Source organism: Pogona vitticeps, chromosome 7 (genome assembly GCF_051106095.1).
Source record: "Pogona vitticeps strain Pit_001003342236 chromosome 7, PviZW2.1, whole genome shotgun sequence".
NCBI classification, from domain to species: Eukaryota; Metazoa; Chordata; class Lepidosauria; order Squamata; family Agamidae; genus Pogona; species Pogona vitticeps.
Genome location: NC_135789.1, coordinates 8,215,656 through 8,235,688, shown reverse-complemented (window position 1 = coordinate 8,235,688; position 20,033 = coordinate 8,215,656). Strand labels below are relative to the sequence as shown.

Sequence of the window (20,033 nt, the reverse complement as noted above, 5' to 3'; positions counted from 1 at the left end):
CGCAAAAGGAAACACCATCATTCGTCGGCTTCGATTTGAGCAAAATGTCACACCGTGCACCCTGGGCCGGGCAAAATTGAGATGAGAACTTCCATCTGCGCAGCTCAGGAAGCTGGCAGAATTCTCCAAAGGATGTGCCTGGGGGCAGTTTCGGGACAGAGGACGGCTCAAGAATCCACAAAGAAATTAAAACAGAGGGAATCTGGTTGGCGCAGACCTAGGGCTAAACGAGATATACTACGGTTGGAGAGAAACAGTTCAGGTTGGAGGATCAAGTGCACAAGTTTTCTTGGGGTGGGTGGGGGGCTCTGGCAAGAAATCTTGGGGATGGTAGACGGCGGGCGAGGTCTGACTCGCTTTCAGTTTCTTTGTGCAAACTGGAGACATCCGGGCTAGACAACTGGAACGTGTTTCGTGTGGGACGGTCTTTGAAGAAGGCTCAGAAGCTTCAGCAGGTCCCGAACAAGGCTGTCCAGGTATTGGGAAGAAAGCCCAGGAGGATGACTTATGTGGCAGCTGAACGGGGTTTGCTTTGGTTGCCAATGAAACCCAATGGCTTGATCGTTAAAACATTCAAATGATCTGAGTCCACCCTACTTAGATGACAACCTTCGGCTGTAATTGTCTGCCCACATTTTGAAAGGTTCTACAAGGGGAGTCTGTTCTCACTTGTTTGCTATTCAGGGATGTTAGGCTATGATGACATGTAAGAGGGTCCCTTTTGGGGTGGCACCCTGACTCTCGAATGAGCTGCCATGCTAGATTCACCAGGCCCCATCTCTGCAGGACTTCAGAAGAGCTCTGAACTATTTTAATTTGGTTCAGAGTTGCATTTTATCCTGGGGAGTTCTCATCGGCTATTCTTTTGCTGGTCTGGATTGCTAGTTTATGACTCACTGGTGTTTTCAATCATTATAATGTTTTTCTTTGTTCTGCTGTATTAAACATCTGATACATGAGTTACCTTGCACAGATGACAGATCAGAAACACTGTTAAATACTTCTTTAACTAAAACAACAGGTAGAAAAACAGAAAGCAAACTGTAATAAGGAATCCAGAAGCAGCTGGAGAAAGACAGACACAGTCAAGAAGCACACTGAGGGAATAGGCTGTGAAACCTAGGCATGATGCAACAGTTTGTTTGTTTGTTTTTTTGCGAGCAAGGGAAAATACATAACCAGGAGGTAAAGGATCCCTTTGAGGCGTCGGACACTGGCCACGCATTTCCAAGACTTTTCTGACTCTGTAAGGGCTACAGAAATAGGGATGTGGTGGCGCGGCGGGTTAAACCGCAGAAGCCTCTGGGCTGCAAGGTCAGAAGACCAGCAGTCATAAGATCGAATCCACGCAACGGAGGGAGCTCCCGTCGCTTGTCCCAGCTCCTGCTAACCTAGCAGTTCGAGAGCATGTAAAAATGCAAGTAGATAAATAGGTACCACCTCGGGGGGAAGGCAACAAGCTTCCGTGTCTAGTCACGCTGGCCACATCACCACGGAAACGGTCTTCGAACAAACGCTGGCTCTACGGCTTAGAGATGGGGATGAGCACCACGCCCTAGAGTCAGACACGACTGGACTAAATGTCAAGGGGAACCTTTACTTAAGGGCTACAGAATAGCTTGCGAGACAAAGCTGGGATTCCCAGCACATTGAAGTGCTGAACTTCAGAACTGATGCATCTCTAGACTGAACGTTGCAATGCTTCGAATGGAAACCTTCACACAGGAATGGGATTCCTAAATATTTTGAAGGGGATCCCCCCCCTCCCAATACAGGGATTCGCAGAGGAAACATGGTGGTGGGGCATCATCCTTACTGGCATCCTTAAGATCCTCTGCACCATACTTGCCCATCTGCAGGAAAGGGGGAAACGTCTCAGCCATCAGCTGGAGCTGTTTTACTTCTCTGTGTTTTAGCCAGGAGTTAAGATACATGGCTTGACTCACGTACAGCACAGATGATGCAACCCGAAGCCAAAAAAGTATTTGGAACAGTGCTTTCTCAGTTCCAAACTATTCATAGCAGAACGGTAAAACAAAACAACAGAGGGAGTTCTCTCTCTCACACACACATACACAGACACACATAATAATATGGACCATGATCTTCCAGACTGTGCTATTCCCCTTTAATCAAGCTCTAATGGGAACATCTTTATGCCTGATGACGAATACCTGAGAATTAGTTCTTGTGCGGTGATACTGGGCACGTCCCCCACCACCCAGCGTACATCTTCCTGGCCCATCAAAACTCTGCAAAATCGTTTACAACCCAAGCACATGTAGTTGTACATTTCCCCCATGAAAAGACAACATCCAACAGGCTTATGTCAGACAAATTAAAACCTGAAGTCTCTGATGATCAGAGAGCCATTCTGAAAGGGAGGCTGGGTTGAAGAGGTTCGAAGTCACCCAACCTCAAGTGACCAACTAGTCATCATTCCTTCCACCCCCATCCTCACTCATGTAATATGCAACAGAACAGAGAGGAGGAAGAGGAGTCTGCAAAGAAAAACTCTTTTCTCCCTTTTGAAGCTTCCTAAACAGACCAACAGATCTCTCTCAATCCCTCTGTCATTCATCATTCTGCCAAAACAGCTGTGAGGGTCTATAGCCCAAGGGTAGAGATTCAAGGAAATCAACCCTGAGTGCTCATTGGAAGGACAGATCCTGAAGTGGAGGCTCCAATACTTTGGCCATCTCATGAGAAGACTCCCTGGAAAAGACCCTGATGTTGGGAAAGTGTGAGGGCAAGAGGCGAAGGGGATGTCAGAGGATGAGATGGTTGGACAGTGTCATCGAAGTGACCAACATGAATTTGACCCAACTCCGGGAGGCAGTGGAAGACAGGAGGGCCTGGCGTGCTCTGGTCCATGGGGTCACGAAGAGTCGGACACGACTAAATGACAACAAATAGATTGATTCCACCAGTTGGCTGGTCCATGTGCCAACACTACCAGGTGGAATGGACCACTGGCCCTGATTCAATGGAAGACAGCTTCCGACTTCCTGAACAATGAAACTGCCTCTCCTAAGCAGTACTCTGAGGAGCGCTGTGACTCACAAAAAGCGAAATTCTACAGCCATACAATGTCTGAACAGAATAAGGTCTAATTCCTTTTGTGCAGATGAAATTGTGTATCACTCACTGCAACTCCCAGGAATCCGGTCTAGCACAGGGAAGTGGTGAAGGCTTCAGGGCATTTCAGTCCAAGAACATCTGGGTTACCAAGGCTGGAGGGAACCACTGTGCTAAACAATTTTGCAGAATTATTTGACAGTAAAGCATTAATTAATCAAAGTTTGCCAGTCCAGCCCTGCCAGTATACTACTATGGACATGGAAAATCAAGAAGAGGTAAATAGAATGACACAGAAGGAATCCTGAGCCACTAAGCCACCATCTGGAAAACTGGCTTCGTTCAAATGAGATGCCGATTCACATCCCATTATTTTAAAACACTCATGTCTTTTATTCACAGCCCTCTTTTCAACACTCCTTTCCACCAGCTGCCACCAAAAAATGCAGCCACAACTTTAGGTGAGATTCCATCACTTCCGTTCAAAACTCAAGGCTCAAAAGAATGATTTCCTTTGACATTTAGAATAATCTAGACCTGCAAAATAATTAGCATAAACAGAAGAGGGAACAGAGACAGTCCTCAGAAAATGGAGAGAGAAAATAGAATTAAAAGACCCAGTGGGGAATAGATAAAATGCATTTCCCCTGCAAACGTACTGAACTTACCTGGGACAAGTTAGCGTGGCCGTCTCTCTCACTGCTTGGGCTGTTTCAGAGGCAAAATCCAGAGCGCCGGCCACTGGTTTCGTTACAGTTCCTACAAGTCCTTTCCCGAGGCCGGATATAAAACCACTGACTCCCCCTTCAGTTTTCACACCTTCTACGGTTGAGGTGATCACGCTTGTTAATCCACCAATGATACCTGTGTCGAATAAAATGACAAAGTCAAGTAGCTCAACAGTGAGAGAGAAGGAGAGGACAGTGAGCATTCCCCCTGATCACACTTCCAATGACCTGTTCCTTGAACATCTCAGTAGGGGTAAGGATTACAAGATTCTCCTCCATGTTTGGACCAGAGAGATATTTCTTGGCATTGTGGACAAGACTTCTCCAACTGGTGAGAACTTTCTGTGCATACTGAACAATGGTATAAAACTATGCCGGCCTTTGCTTTGTTTCATTCTGAGAATCAGAAGCACCAGATGGTGTGCTTGTATCTTTCAAAACTAAGCCTCTGTGTTTCACTCTCATGCTGGAGAGGAGGAATTTGGCATGGCTTGAGCTTCCTCATTGAGGAGTCTCATCATACGTTGATGGACTCAAGTGACAAGAAAGGCCAATCTAGACAGCGTTTTTCACACTTCTAATTTGGGGGAAAGCAAACATCCCTAAAGCAAAACCAGACCAGTTCTTTAAATGGCAGGCTATGGAGACGTTAAGAGAGCCCATGTGGTTCAGTGGGCCGTGTGTCTTACTAGGACTACAGGAGATCTGGGTTCAAATTCCTGCTCAGCCAGAGAAGCAAACCGATGATTCAGTCTCTCGAATCTTGAAAACTTTTTTAGAGCTGTCGAAAGTTTGAAGTGACTCAATGATGCATAACAACAACATGTACAAACAATTATTACTTGCTCCTACTGTGGCTTTCAACAAAAATCCATGGTAGAGCGTCAGACACGTTTTTTAATTAACATGTTACCATGAGCCAGTCCCTGGATGCCGGCCACGAGATGTTCACCACTTGTTGCCGCGTGGTATCGGATATATTCTCGTTCCGTCTGATGCCGGTTATCCATAGTCTTTCCCAGGCCATCGGATAAAGTCCCGGTAAACTGTTGTAAGACAAAAAGGAATAAAGGAAACATTAAAACATGAATGCATATTTTTTTCTCCCCCAGTAAATGGGCAGGACACATGTCATAAGGAAAGAATTTAATAGGGCTTATCATAGAATCACAGAATAACTGAGTTGGAAGGAGCCTATAAGGCCAACACGTTCAATCCCCCGCTCAATGTAAGGCTCCAAAACAAAGCAGATATATGACAATACACACAAATAAGACACACACCTGTGAAAGTCAACTGTCATTTTCTATGGATATTTAGGATTAATGCATCAAGCTCCTTCCTTAGCAAATAGGGCAAACAAGTCCTGCTCGTATATGCAAAAGGAGAAGCCAGATCAATTACAAATAGAGTAATCAGAAAAGCCCCCAAGAGGTCATACAAGGATGTTTTAAGTCAGAGTGGCAAGAATATTTGGAAATGGTGGAGGGCAAACAAGAATAAAGGCTTCTCTTCAGATGTGGCTCCCTCTGGCTTAGGGGGATGGATCCCTGGACATTGCAGGGACTTTCTAACCCACCTCCCACTATGAGGAGGACTGATGTAGCAAGAACCTTTCAGCAGCCACCTCTAACTGTTCTGTTCCCTGACTTGTTTTTTTCCTGCTCTGGCTGAACTAATCCCTGAGAGAAGGAACAGTACATTCAAAACTATTCTAAGAAGTCCATCAGTTGAGAACTTGCCATTCCCTCCAAGCTACCACCTTTGATGGGTTTGAACCACAGGTTCTTACAGCCCAACCCATTGGCCGAAATCCTGTTATTAGCATGGCAAGTTGCATTAGAGTAGGCTCACTGAGTCCACAGGGATTTGGGGAGTCAACGCCTCCATGAACCCCATTAATTCAAAGGGGCCTGCTCTCGTTGCGACTTACGTTGGGCAAAGTAAGCTGCAGTTGGGATAGGCTCCTTTGAATCAATGGAACTTGAGTGGATCCAATCAGCCTACTCTAGTGCAACCAGCTAGGCTAAGCAACAGAATTTCAGCCAATGGTGTTATGAGGATATTTCTAGTGTTACTCAGAGGTGGTGCCATTTTCCCCCCAGATGGTGCTTCCTGACTTCAACTTTTAAGCATCAGGTCAACCACCAAGACCTTTTTAAAGGCTTAGCTTTTAGTCCGGGCTAAAATTTGGAATGCTCAAGAACAGCCTTCTTGGTGAGGGAGGGGAAGCTGCCCTTACTCTTCACTGTCTCTGGCCACTGAGCAAAACACTTCTATTGAGACAGGGTTCCAGCTTTTGACTTATTGCTGTGAAAGGGGCTTTAACAGATTCGCACACTACTTCTGTTGAACGTATTATTTCCACACCAGTTTTTTTGCTCTGCTTCCATAGGTATCTGCTTTTAATTGCTTTAAAGTCTAGTCCTAAGCCAGTGTCGAGAGAAAGGAGGAACAGAGCTCAAATGCATACATATACACATACATACATGCACACCAAAGGTTGGCTGTCATAATTTAATTGTAGTTACCTGTAACTAGCCCCTTTTTTTTTGGGAGGGGGAGGGTATTTAAAAAGTTGCATTTTAAAAGTAGCTTAATAGTCTTGTAACCTCTTATATGTTGGTTCAGTGGTCTCAATGACCTTGGGAGTGGTAAGCACTCCAACGCTCTAGGCATTTCAAGAGAAAGTTGGAGAGCCACCCAACTTTGGACTCCCACTTTGAACAGGGGGTTGGACCCGATGGCCTTAGAGGCCCCTTTCCAGCTCAACCATGCCATGATTCTATTGGCTTTCATGCAAATACACTTGAACCTCTGTTGGTGAGAGGGAGCATGGCAGAAAAGACCAGTCATGACCTGCATCGCAGTGCCTCATTCATCTGATTTGATATGGGAACTCCCGGAGCTTATTTCATGCATTCAAGAACAGCAAGTGACTCTTCGCAAAGCTCTTCTTTGTTTGGAGGACTTTTGAGTGGAGCTGTTTGGAACATGCTGTGATGCCATGCGATTGGGGAGGTTGCCATAGCTAAGCCTCAGGGCAAGAGCCGGGAGAAGACAACAAGTGCTGGACGAAGGGATAGGAAACACAGAATCAACAACGGCCTTTCAGTCTTTGCAACTCCTGCTGATAGGCTTGGCGATGCATTTTTTTTTCTTTGACTCATGAAACACACCCAATGCTTATGCAAAAGGGAATGAATTCAAAGATGCCACAAGCCAGCCCTGGACTTTTGAATTTCCTCACCTTTGTTTACAGAGTCACAAGCTCAGCCAAGTTAATGTTTAATGTGTTTCTGTGCCCCTTTTGAAGTCAAAAGTTCTGGGGAACTTCTTAACATCCTGCAATAAGCCCACATTGCAAATTCCTCTACATTTTAAATTGTCCTGTTGGCCCACAGTTCCATGCTGTACATGAGAACTGAGAATATTCTTCACCATGTAACATACCTTCTTAAATCTTATGTTTTTCTTGCACATTGCTCTCTCAACCTTGGAGAAACTGCCACGAGCCATGCGTATTGGGATTCCTATTGTACATGGCTCATTCAAGCAGATGCCAAGGAAATGTATAGTTGCCAGCCTAGAGCACAATTTCATTTCATCTCTTTAGCTGCGGTTCTCTTTTCTTTTCTTTTTGGACAGCTACCCTGATTGCTTGGTTTCTTAACGTTCCTTTTTAGACCATGCCCACTGTTTATTTCATGGACTTTATTCAGTAATCTTCGTGTATCAACTAAACAGTCAGCTAGGAACACTGTATCTTCTGCATATCAGTGGAGGCTAACAGGCGTTACACATTAAGAACAACACCATCATTGAGCCGAGCTCAGAAAAGTAAGAGATAAAGAAGAGACATTTTTTGGACCGGCATTGCTGTCTACGGACTTCATAAGATTAGGGTTGTCTAATGCTTTGAAGCGAGTGGCTGGACCCAAATCGTGGTCCAGCAGCAAGAATCCACAGATTCACTGAGGCTTTCTCTCTTCTTGGTTCATGTTTGTTTAAACTGTTCATGTTTGTTTAAACAAACTGCAATTATTGCTATTTTTGTAGTTTGTTTTTTACCTATGAAGCAAATGTAATAAACAAAAACAGTTTATTGTTTTCGCTCCTTGCATGACCAGGAGAAGAAGCTGTTTACGACTGGCTCCGGGTGACAATGTCACATCAAGCGCACACTGCAGGTCTAAGTCGATTCTGTTCGGGAGGGAGGCTAAAAGGAACCCCTTCTGGCACACGAGGTTTCCAGAATCCCCCAAACTGGTAGAGTATTGGAAGATTTATTTTGGGAAGGCAAGCGGATTTTCGCCACTATTTGTTTTTTCAAAGAGACGCGCTCCGTTCCCCCGCTGCGCCCAGCCCTAACCTGTGGGCCACCAGAAGGGCGACCAGCCGCAGCTGCGGCCGACAACATGTATTCTCTGCTTCCCGCCTTCCCCATAACTCAAGCCTGATTACCATGGGTGGGTGGGGGGCTTAAATTAGCTCACATCTCCTCGTTCGCGGTGGCGGCTAATGCATCCTGACAGCCGCATGTTGCACCGTGATCTGGGGAGCCCCCTAACGAGTCTGTCTGCGGGGGATGCCTGATTAGCCAAGAGGGTTTGGGGAGGGTAGAGAATACAGTTGGGGGGGGGAAGCGCTCCTTTCTCCCCTACCCCGGAGGCCGGATTGGGGAGGGGGAGAAGGGGCTGCACCACTTCTCCCCATCCTGCCAGGGGCTCCCCATCAGGCTGCCCGGCAGGTGCCTCCGTGGCAATCGTTTTGTGTTACAGACCTAAACCGAGTGATCCCTGCAGGAGCAGCCGGCTGTTTTCACATACACAGAAGGCAGTCAAAACTCCAAGGGATGAACTCGGAATGACCCCAATCGGAGAGTCACTGGCGGGTTCACCGAGAGGCCAAGCTACCCTTTATTAAACAACTCATACCCTTTTAACGGATAACTTTTCCGAAAAGGAGGAAGAGAGAGCCTGCACAAGAGAGAGAGAGAGAGAGAGGAGCCGGGCAAACTTTTCCTTCCCTTCTCCTAAAGGATCTGGCACAGGCTGCGGGGGGGGGGGGGGGAAAGAGACTGAAACATCTGGGAAAATGTCCCGAGCAGGGAGAAGACCCAAATAAAGCCAGACTGGTTGCAGGAAGGGACCATCCCACTCCCCCCACCTCCCCAAAAAAACCTCACAGTCTTTTGCTTAGCCTTGCATGTTTTTATTTCTTCGGATCCAGTTTTGTCCAAAAGTGGCTGTCTTTTGGAGAGGGTGCCAAAGGTTCCCCTGAATGTCCAAGTGGACCCGAGGGCTTCGCTTGACCACACGGATCACGGCCTCCTTCCGAGATCGCTCGGCTATTCACGTACGTTTCGTCACGCCTACCTCCAACACTTGACGACACAAACCCTCAGCCCCACGACCTCCTGTTCCACAGGGGATGGCATGGGGGTGGGTGGGGTAGGATGATTGGAAGGAGAGAAGGGGGGGAGAGGCTACTCTTGTTTACGCTCACAAAGGCCAAGCGGTCAAACATGTTGGCGTCGTCTACCGAGCAGTCCTTGCTGTTTTCTGAAGCTCATCTGAGCCTACTTTAAAAGAAATCAAGCATGTTAATATTTAAGCCACCAAAATACCAAACGCAGCTCTTTGCTAAGCCGAGGAAATGGAAGATGGAGCCCATTTAGGGTGGCTGTCTCTACATCACAAAAGGAAGGAAGGAAGAAGAAAAATGAAGATGGGGCGGGAAGGCTCTGGTTTTCCATAAGCCTGCAACGTCTAATTGAGATATGGATTTGCAAAATAAGACTTATGGTTTCTGAAACTTTATAGACAATCACCCTCGATTTGCCATAAGCTTTCGTGAAGGACAAATTAAGAAAGAGAGCTGGCCTCACTAAGAAAAGGTTTCTGCCCTCTTATCTACAAAGCTGGGGCTCTCCTTCACCTACCACCCTATGAAGACAAGGAGGCAGCCTGGCTCACATCCTTATTTGGTACTGATACTCGAAGGATCAAAATGTACCTGTGAAGAAAGGAGACCTTGGCAGAATCCAAACAGGCTGGGATCATGGCCACTTGGTTAACGATAGTAGCCTTTGCTTCCAAACATATTCTAATGTTTGCCAACACAACTGAAACTAGAAATATAATTGGAGAAGGATGCAGAAACACAACTACTGTAGCCAAAAGAAAGTAAGCCAAAAGCCTTGATCGATGACTCATAAAACACAGAAGACTAAGATTCCAAAAGACAGCTAGAAAAGAACTTAGTGTAAGGATGTGTCATTGGATTAAGCAAACTCTGGTGCTGCAAACTGCTATGCAAAGATGTGGAAGATGGGACCATCCAGAAAGCTGACAGGGAAAACTTATCTGAAATGCAGTGCTGGAGGAGAGCTTTGTGAATGCTATCTAAGGGTTGCTGGAAAGGCATCTAAGAGAAAATTTAGCTCGAAGTTTCTCCAGAAGCAAAAATGACGCATTTGGTTTGGGCATATCATGAGAAGGTAAGATTCACCAGAAAGAGCAATAAGGATGGGAAAAGTTGAAGGTGGCAGGAAAAGAGGAAGATCAAACACAAGATGGATTGACTCAATAAACGAAGCCATGAGTTTGAGTTTGCAAGTCCTGAGCAGGGCTGTTGACGAGTCCTTCTGGATGTCATTAATCCATAGGATTGCTGTTATGTTGGAAAAAGTGAAAATATATAACAAAGACACATCATGCTGAACGCACCAATTTTATCTGATTTTGGAATGGAAGCAGGATCAGGCCTGGTTGGTCTTTGGATGAGATACCGCCAAGGAACAGAAGATTTCCAGGAATGGCTAGGAAAGAATGCTCAAGAGCTATGGTTGCAGTCAGAGGGGTCAATTCTGAGCCAGTTGGGCCCCGGGTGTAAGTTGACATGAGCTAGTAGTTTCCTTCATTTGAGCGGAGCATAGTTTTGGTGGTGGGATGAAGGAAGGATATCACTCTGTCTGGGAACTTCAAAGCATATGGGCCGCTCTGATCCTTCTTTTCCTCCTCTGCCTATCCGATCTGGCTAAGGGGACACTGTAACGCAAGAAGCCTTTCTATATCAGATAGTGGCTAATTTGTGTACGACCTGAACAATTGTTCTTCAGTTTGGGGATACCCAGGAGAAAAGCACGGGAAATCCAGCAGACTGCGGTTCAGTTCTCTCTCTTTTTTTTTGGAAAACGGGAAGTGGGATGGGGACGGCCGCAAGAATCCACCGCAGCAAAGTCAACAAAGAAGTCTTGCACACGCTTAATTTCATCCGTTTCGGGGGAGGGAACGGATGCCTTGCAGCTCATTTCTCCAAAGGAGATGCCTCTCAAGAAAGGGGCTCCAGTCCATGTCAACTTACACCAAACAAAACTTGTGTGAGTTTGCAAGGTGCCCCCAGGCTCCCGGTTCTTCTTGGAAAAAGTTGCTTTGACAGGCACAAGAGAGAGGTCCTTGGCAACGATTTACTAAGGGGACTGAACGGCAAGGGCTGGCAAGAGAACCATTTAAAAAAACGAAGCTGCTCAAGAGGTTCTTTTTTAGCTCTACGTATCAAAAGGTCTGGCGCAAGGAGGGGGCGAAGGCAGCCAAAAAGGACTCCTCCGTCTGCTTCTGAATGCTTCCTTATTCCAGGGGATGGAGGGTCCAGATCAAACTGTTCCCTCACCAAGGTTCGAAGCCATCCATTGTTGCCTGCAGGTTTACAGAGCAGGAGGAAGAGCGGGCGGGCGCGTCTCCTCCAAGGCACAAGACGCATTACGCAACACCTATCATCTCACAGCTCGGTGCTTGTACAAAATTAGCTTCAAGGCTGAATTGAGAGAGGAGCAGAACGGTACGTCGCGTCACCCAGGCCAGCAGCCGCAAGTCAAGGGACAGTCTGTTCTACAAATAACCGAGGACATCAAAGAAGTTCAGGACATGCAAAGCAACTGGTAGGGTGAAAAGGAACAGAGGAAAGCTATTTACACTGACCTCTGGTTTAGCCCTGGATCTGGCACAAGCTTCATCCTTACCTTCAGAGCCCTCCGTTTTCACAACCTCAATGCACCTCTGTCCAGGATGTGAGCACCCTCCACCCTTCTTCGATGCCCGTTCTGCCCAGCAGGCCATACCCGGGGTCTTCTACGGACCCTTGCTCAAAGCCCACCTTTCTGCCCAGCCTCTGTAAGAGGGCGTTCCCCCTGGATTTCAGATTCCATGCATCCCTCTGTTCTCCAGATAATGATTTCATTCTCCAAATGCCACCCCCACCGCGCTGATTGTGCCATCATCAAAGCTTGAACCGGTACGGCCAAAACATACATCCCAAAGAAATTTCCTAAAAATGTGATCAGCAGTGAGTCAGCCTTTGTTCTGGTCAAACTAGGTTGCTGGGTTGGGCTGGATGACCTCTGGGGACCCTTCTGGTGCTACCTTTCTACTTTTACTACATTCAGAGTATTTCACATTTTCAATCTAATGAAATCAGCAGGGGCGGCCCTACGTTTTGTATTGCTCTCAGCTTTCATGAGAGGATAGGTAAGACCAAGAGAGAAGAGGCCCAGCAGAGATCATGCCTGATTCAAGAACCTGAATCTGAGCCAGACACAATATTTTGGAGGATTCTGGGAAGCACAGATCTCTAAGAATAGTTCTTTTCAGCTTTTGGGGGGGGGGCACTTGGGAAATCTGATTAACCCCAGCTAGAGCCCATTCTTAAAAGTCCATGGAGTTCTCCAAAAACCCTGCAGAGTTTAGGCAGCAGAATTTCAGGGATCAAATATTCAGTACTGTTTCCACTGGCTACTTTCACCCATCCCTTTATTACCAGGGGGCGGGGGGGTAGGGCCCCCGGCTGTAGGCAGTACAGCCTTCTGGGGGGCCTGAGAGTCTGTCATTGTTCGGTCCCCGCTGAACCCTTCTGTAGCCCAGACGGAAAACTTCTCTTCCTGTCGTGCCCTTATATTCCTCATCAACTCTGACCGAAGCCAGCGACTGATGCAAAGTTTGGGCCGGTGGATTGAAGGAGGGGGCCGGGGAGGGAACGACAGCTGCAGCTGGTTCAGCAGAAACTCAAACTCCCCAAGAAAACATGAAATTTTTTAACATGAAAGCCGAGCTCACGTTGCCAAGTTCCTCCATTGCTTGTATTTATAGCTTTCCGAACCTTTATTGCCCCGTTGAAGCCACGCTGATTTCCCCTCTTCCCACTTTCTGTTCTTGAAACGTTATACTGCAGTTCGCTTGAAAGGGGGCAAGTCTCCATTTCCAGCAAGTCTTGGAATTGAGAGGCGGCCAGACCTTTAATGCCAGGTGAGCCCTCGGGCGGGATTTCTGTAGGAGGCTGTGAGATAAACTAAGGTCCTACAGCCAACAGGGTCATCCTGGTGACTTAAGGTATCTTTGGCCAGCAACTGATCTAGGCTGGGCTACTGGGAGGCATAAAAGGCATAGCATGCAGCAGATCTTTTAAACAAATGCTTCTAACCCAGCTCGAGCACCGCCCTGAAAGGCAGGACTCCATCCAAAACACAGATGTCACCCGTCGGTGTAACCAGAAACAGCAGGGGAAACCAATCTGGTGGCCTTTAGAAATTCTGAACATAGGGTCTGGGGAGTACAGCACATGTGCAGGAATGGAAGGCCCAAATATATAATCTTAGATAAACTCAGAAATGCGGAGCTGGAAGGGACCCTATGGATCATTAAGTCCAGCCCCCATCCAGGAGGCACGAGAGGAGAATCAAACTTCTAGTCTCTGGCTCCACAGCCAGAGGTCTAAATCACTGACCTATCCGGCAGCAGATCGAGAATGTATAAAGTGTCTTTTCTCTGATAAAAGGCTTATTTCAGCATGGCCAGGACACAGAACCTCTTGGGGCCCACACTCCAAGCAACGGACTGGGGCTTGGATCTCACCAGTATTCCCTCTAATTTCCGGCCTTGCTGCGCGGGCAGGGGGCGCAGGGTTTCAGGCAAAACCAGAACAAAACAAACTGGCCGTTGGTGCGTGGCGACAATGGAGCTCGGACTGCGCGTGCATGCCGCTTTGAGGGAATTTTGGTCCCCCCATTCAGAGATGACATGAGCTGGGTGTCCTGACTCACCTCACAGAAGTATTAAGAGGAGGAAAACCGCATATCCCACTGGGAACACCCTGGCAGAGAGGCGCAATAGTAACACAACGAATTAACAACGAATAAGTCGGCAGAAGTTGACGACCTTTCCTTCCTTACCCACCCACCCATGGCTTGAGTCTTGCCCAGCTTGGTTCTCATAACTCTGACGTAACTTTGCTATGACTCTCACGTCCACATCTCTCCCCCCCTTGCCCTCCCCCACCCATTTTGCTGCCCCTGGCAGCCTGAAATAAAGGCCGCTCAGATGGTTCCGGCTCTCTATCCACGCGGATCCTTTCGAAAGATCTACATCATTGTGCTTTGGCCACGATCCCCAGAGGAGACTGTCCCATTTACGACCCAGGCCAAACAGTGTCCTTTTCTTGGAATGGCCACTGCCTCCCTCTCTGTTCTTCTGTTGCATCTTTCTGTGGCCATGGTTGCTAACTAGCCAAGCCCAAGGATGGGCCTGATTGTATCGTTGGCTAAATGTCTAGCAACTGATGCTTGTATGTGCTTCTTATGAGACTGTTCTGCTACTTTCTTGAATGGAATGTATCCTTGTTACATTCTGTTTCAGTATCTTGTTTGTGGAAAGGGGATACACACAGACACACACAAAAATTTGCTGATCAACACCCTTTCTAAGATTGCTTTTTTGTTGCTTCTGGAATTTCTTGCTCATCTCATCTCATCCTCTTCTTGTTGGAATGGTTGGCAGTTGTGCTTTTAGAATTCGCTTTTCTAAAACATCCCACCCTTCTCGGACTCCTTTTCTTGTTATCATCTCCTGCCATGGGACCCTACTTCTCATTGGCCTGAGTTCTTTAAAATTTCCCGTTCTTCTTATGCATTTCCCATGCGCCTGGCATTCACATATATTGTAGACTCTGGAGATGGTGGGATTTATGGATTTTCCTCTTCTAATTGTGGGTTATAATGCCTGCTTTTACCCTCATCAGGGCTGGGATCTTTCTTTTTTGGCTTACGCAGCCCTCTGGCTGCAATTTCGATAACTCTACGGAGTTAGACGAGTTTACAACTCGAGAGGACATCTGCGCCCTAAGCAGAGTTGGTTACCGGCTCTGTCTAAATACCAAGTGCAGAATCCAGTCCAAATTTCTCCATCTTAGATTCCATGGATTTCAATAAAAAGGACAAATAGAATTCTTCCCCACTCAGGTTAACGGGATGTGCTTTGTGTGAAACAGAGCATCTTGTCAGTTGGGTAACTTCTTAAAGCAGGGGCTATTTTTGTTTTAAACTCCTGTTCTTTGCCTTAATAATTTTAATTGAACAAAAGTGCACTCGGAGGCTGCAATGCGTTCCTGAAATGAGACTCCCAGGTTGACTGGCCTACTTGTTATTTCCGGATGTCTCATTGTGGGAAGTGAAAACTCAGCAATTGAAAACTTCCTTGATCAAAATTAGGATGACTAGTAAGTAAGGCAAGGGAAAAGCACTGTAAACAATAATATATGTGGCCAGCTTTCTTGTGAGACAAGTTAAACTAACATTAACTAATGACTCTTAAACTAGAAGTCTGCACAGCCAATAAAGAATATGCTTTTTGCAGTGGCAATTCTTACCTAGTTTTTATTTTCCCTATTTTAGGGGGTCTTTGAGGGCCACAACAGTAGTTTTGAGGTCACACGAAGCCCAGAGGCCACATTTCACCCACTTTAAGAGAATTGAGGTAAGGAGAAGCAGAGATGGTCACCTTAGTCCCAAAGAGAGGGGCCACTCAAGTCCTCTTAATTCACACCACAGAAACAGATACCATAAAAATTAGACGCAAAAACATGCAGCTTGATGTTCCTATAACTATATACATGACAAAGAGGTGCAATGCATTTGAATTAATAGATGGGCGTGCCATTTGTGGTGGCACAAATATAGAGTTAGAATTGCTAACCCCCCCAGATTACATACTGAGATTTTTGAGTTACGCCACATTTAAACCGAAACTTTCATCATACAGAAAACCAAGAGCAGGGGATACTTGTTATTGGACCACTAAAATAAATAAATAAATAAACAACTAGCAAGCTTTCGTGGATGAAATCCACTTCCTCAGGCTCGAATACACAACATACGGGCCTTTTTTAAAAAAAACACCAACAAATACATATATAAAAATAACTTATTTCAATAAAAAACAATTCAAAATTTAAAAATACCGTATTTTTTGCACCATAAGACACACTTTTTCCCCACAAAACAGGGGTGTGTGTGGAAAGTCTGTGCGTCTTATGGAGCGAAGAAAACAATTATATTTTCCTGTTTTCTTCTCCTAAAAAATTGCTGCATCTTATGGAATTACAGATTTTTATTTACTCTTGTCTCAGGCAGATTTTTTTTTTTTGGTATTTGGTTTATACATTTATGATTTTAAAGCAGGATCACTGCTTTCCTTACATTTCCAGAGCAACGGGCAACCAAACCAATTTTTAGAAGCAAACTAAGAGCTCAACGTTTGCTTTTTTTTCCCTGTTAATTCATTACGTGTCCTCAGGTCAATTCTGACTTACCATGACTGTCTCCAGAGTTTCCGGGGGGTTTGTTTTGCCATTTTCTTCCTCTGGGGGGCGCCCTTGGACTATGCAGCTTGCCCAAGGCTACACAGGCTGGCCTTTCTCCTAAGACGCCCAGCGGGGGAATCAAATTCCCAACCTCTGGCTCTGCAGCCAGAGACCCAACTTACTGAGCCACATTTACTCAAATCCCTCAGCCAGCTGCCATGTTGACGAGGGGATTTTGGGAGCTGTAGTCCAAGAAAGCAAATGTTCTACCCATCTCACCTCTAGTACTTTAAGCAGCTTCTAACCAAATGCCACTCGAACTAAAAACTCTAATGCATAAATACCTCTTTAACAACCTCCCCAAACCCACTCTTTCTCAGTGGTAAACACTGTAATGAAACAGAAGCTTCCAATTTAGGAAATAAAAAAGGACTGAATTTTACCCTGCAGCTGAAAATTCAGCATCTGTTCCTTCTAGCCAAGAGGAGGGATTGATTTAGGGTTAGCAATGCAAATACGAAAATAATAGTTTGAAACTGTTGTGCATGCATGCATATATCTATATATCTACAACGGATGTGAAGAAATAAAAGTTTTCTTTTTTTTTTTTTAAAAAGCAAGTGCTAGGGCTTCTGTCACAGATGGAATGGAAATTCCCTCATGAGCCTATATTTAGGATCAAAGTCCTTTCTTAACACAGAAAAACAGCCCGCCTCCAAGGGATCACGTGGTGGCCCAAACCGTCTGGAGTGAACTTTCTTTAACCTGGGTTTCTGTGCCAACTTAAATACACAGAACCTCTCCGACTTGAAAGAGGCCATTCAGCCAGTGCATGCTCCAAGATACATGGAAAAACCATTATGGGAATAATCAAGGCCGCGATTAAACAGGAAAAAAAACCCTATATAATGGCAAAACCAGACGCAGCCCATAAATATGGGGAATTTTTCGGGGCAATTCTTGCAGACTCCCCTTTCTTTAAAAAAAAAGGTTGTTAAAATTTGGTCTTGTTATAAAAGGGACGCAGACATTCCCTCATTATTTGCACCTTCTGAATCCCATTTTTTTTTTTAAAAAAAGAAGGAGGTAACAGAGGGGGCTGTATTCACAAGTTCTTCTAGAGAACGTTTTTCTTAGCTTTTATGATCTTATGCCCCCTTTCGGTAAACATAAAAATGTCATGGCTGCATTCAACCATGCCTCTCCTAACAATTTTATATGAAATTTGAAATATTATGACTGCAAACATATAAAAAGCACTGGTTGGTTTAGAAAGTGTGCCTCCCTTCCATGCTGAGCGGGCATGCCCTGGGGGTTGAGAAGCACCACGCTAGACTTCGGTGGAGAGCAGAGGTTTGCTGCTGCTGGCCGAGAACGGATGCAATGTAGACAAGGGCGTGGAAATCTCTCACTCTCCTGAATCAGGATGAAGGTTGCAGGCAAGAGCAGACATGTGGAAATGATGCTCTTCCTGCAGGGAAGTGAGGACCACAGTGTATCAGTTTGGTTGGGCCATCATGCACAGTGATGAGATACAGTGGTGCCGCGCTAGATGACGAAACCGCAGGGCGATGACTTTTTTGCGACTGCTATAGCAATCGCAAAACAATGTTTCCTATGGGGGATTTTCGCTTGACGTCGATTAGGTACTTGCTTCGCGAACCGTTTGTTTGCAAAACGACGATTTTTCCGGCTCCGCAAAATGGCTTCCCTTCGCAAAATGGATGGCTTCCCTTTGCAAAATGGGTGTTTTCCGGACAGAAGCTTCGCAAGACAGCGATTTAAAACAGCTGATCTGCAGTTCTCTATGGGTGATCTTCGCTGGACGACGAAGTATTTTCCCCATTGGAACGCATTAAACGTTTTTCAATGCATTCCAATGGGTTTTTTTTTCCGCATGATGACGATTTCGCTGTACAGCGATTTTCCTGGAACGGATTGTCGTCGTCATGCAGGCACCACTGTAATTTATTTGCAATAGCTGGGCTAGCTTTCAAAGGTGCTTCTGGACGATGCAAACTACAAAGCAGCATTAGGAGGGAGTGAATAATAATTATAATGAAAAAAAAACAACAACATGGATTTTGAACAAGTTTCACTGCTTAGGAAAGTGTCTTAGGAGAAACCTTGTTGAAAAAAAAATCCCACTCATTGGGCCAAGGCAGCAATACAGGGAAGGAGAGTCCGGCAACTTTACAGAAGGGTTCTAAATATATAGAGAGAGCATGCATTGATGGGCTATTATATAAATTGGCTGATTTTATCTAACTCTGCCTTGTGCTGCTTCTATTGCCATTTTAGTGGTGGTTACTCCACTGCTATTGCATTTTAAAAATGACATTCTAAACTATTCTGAAATCAGAATGCAATGCCTCAAAACAGACACACTGCAATGTTTCTGCTATTTCAGAAACGCAGCGTTCTCTTCTCATCGAAGGGACAAAGCCCACCTAGGGGGCTTTCCTCGCCGAAAGACCAGGGAAACATGGAAAAGGCAGAGAGACCTCCGACAGAAAAGATCACTGGGAGGGAAGACCAGGAAAGGATGAAATAAGAACCGTGGGAGGAATTTAAATGACAAGGGTTTTTATGCCCAAATGTAGAAGCCTTTCGGGATGGCATAAAAGAGGACACAGCCTCCCCATCATCTGTCAGAACATTTGCTGAAGATTTTATGCTAGAATGTAGTCCCCCCCCCCCCCGCAATTAGTTCAAGTCAACCGTTACCTATTTGTTTACAGCACTTCATTCAGCCGGAAGGGTTCCCAGAAGGAGCTTTCTGTCAAATCTATAAAAACAGGTCAAATCCCACTGGCGGATTTGCAATCCAAAAGACACGACACAAAAGGGGAACGAGATGAGGAGGGAAGAGGAAAACAAGCCAACTCGGGCACCCTAATGATGCCATGGCTTTGCGGGAGGAGCTGGAAAGAGGCTGCTCACAGCTCAAAAACAGGCACAACCCAGGTTTCGGCATTTTAAACACAGCACAAGCAAACTCTCGCTTTATCCTCAGCTCAGGCTCTTAAGATTCTCAACATCCACTTGTCGCCTCGATGGCCACTTTTGCCTTTAGATTTCCGACACAAAGTCAAAGAAAGCAAAAGGTTCATGGTTTCGTGTTGCGCCGAGGAACGCCCATTCTTGAACCACAACATACAGAACACCATCAACAGCATGGTTTACCCCTGCCAGGGCATTCTGGGAGAGGCGTCCAATCAAGTCTGCTTTGGTGAAGTTTCTGAACCCAGCACCCACTTAGGCAACATGGTTGGCAAGGCGCTCGTTAAATCTATTTGGCGAATTGCTAGAATGGGAATTTTCAGAAGGAAGAGGCTCCCGAGCATCTGGATGGGCAAAGGTACCACAAATGCTTCAGATTCCCCTCCTCTTCTTACGGCACTCCAGCGCTTTCTTACCTTGGCAGCAGAGTTGGACACTCCATGGGCGACGTTCCTTAGAAGTCCGCCAACGTTTCCGTATTTTATCAGCCCGGTAACGCCTTCCGAAACATCGATGAGGAGACCCATTGGGTTGCCAAGGAAGTCCACGGAGCTCAAGATCCTTGCCGCCTGGCTCAGCAGCTCCTAGAAAGGA

At 45.9% G+C, this 20,033-nt stretch overlaps 1 protein-coding gene across 1 annotated transcript in view; it reads right to left on the bottom strand.

The window, feature by feature from the left end:
* Window positions 1–20,033, bottom strand: part of VPS13D (vacuolar protein sorting 13 homolog D) — a 130,392-nt gene that overhangs the window by 19,610 nt on the left and 90,749 nt on the right. Inside the window, exons 65-67 of the mRNA XM_072977709.2 lie at window positions 19,856–20,023; window positions 4,720–4,852; window positions 3,747–3,942 (exon numbers count right to left, since the gene is read on the bottom strand). Coding sequence (XP_072833810.2) covers window positions 3,747–3,942; window positions 4,720–4,852; window positions 19,856–20,023 — 497 coding nt within the window. The remainder of the gene's footprint in view (window positions 1–3,746; window positions 3,943–4,719; window positions 4,853–19,855; window positions 20,024–20,033) is intronic.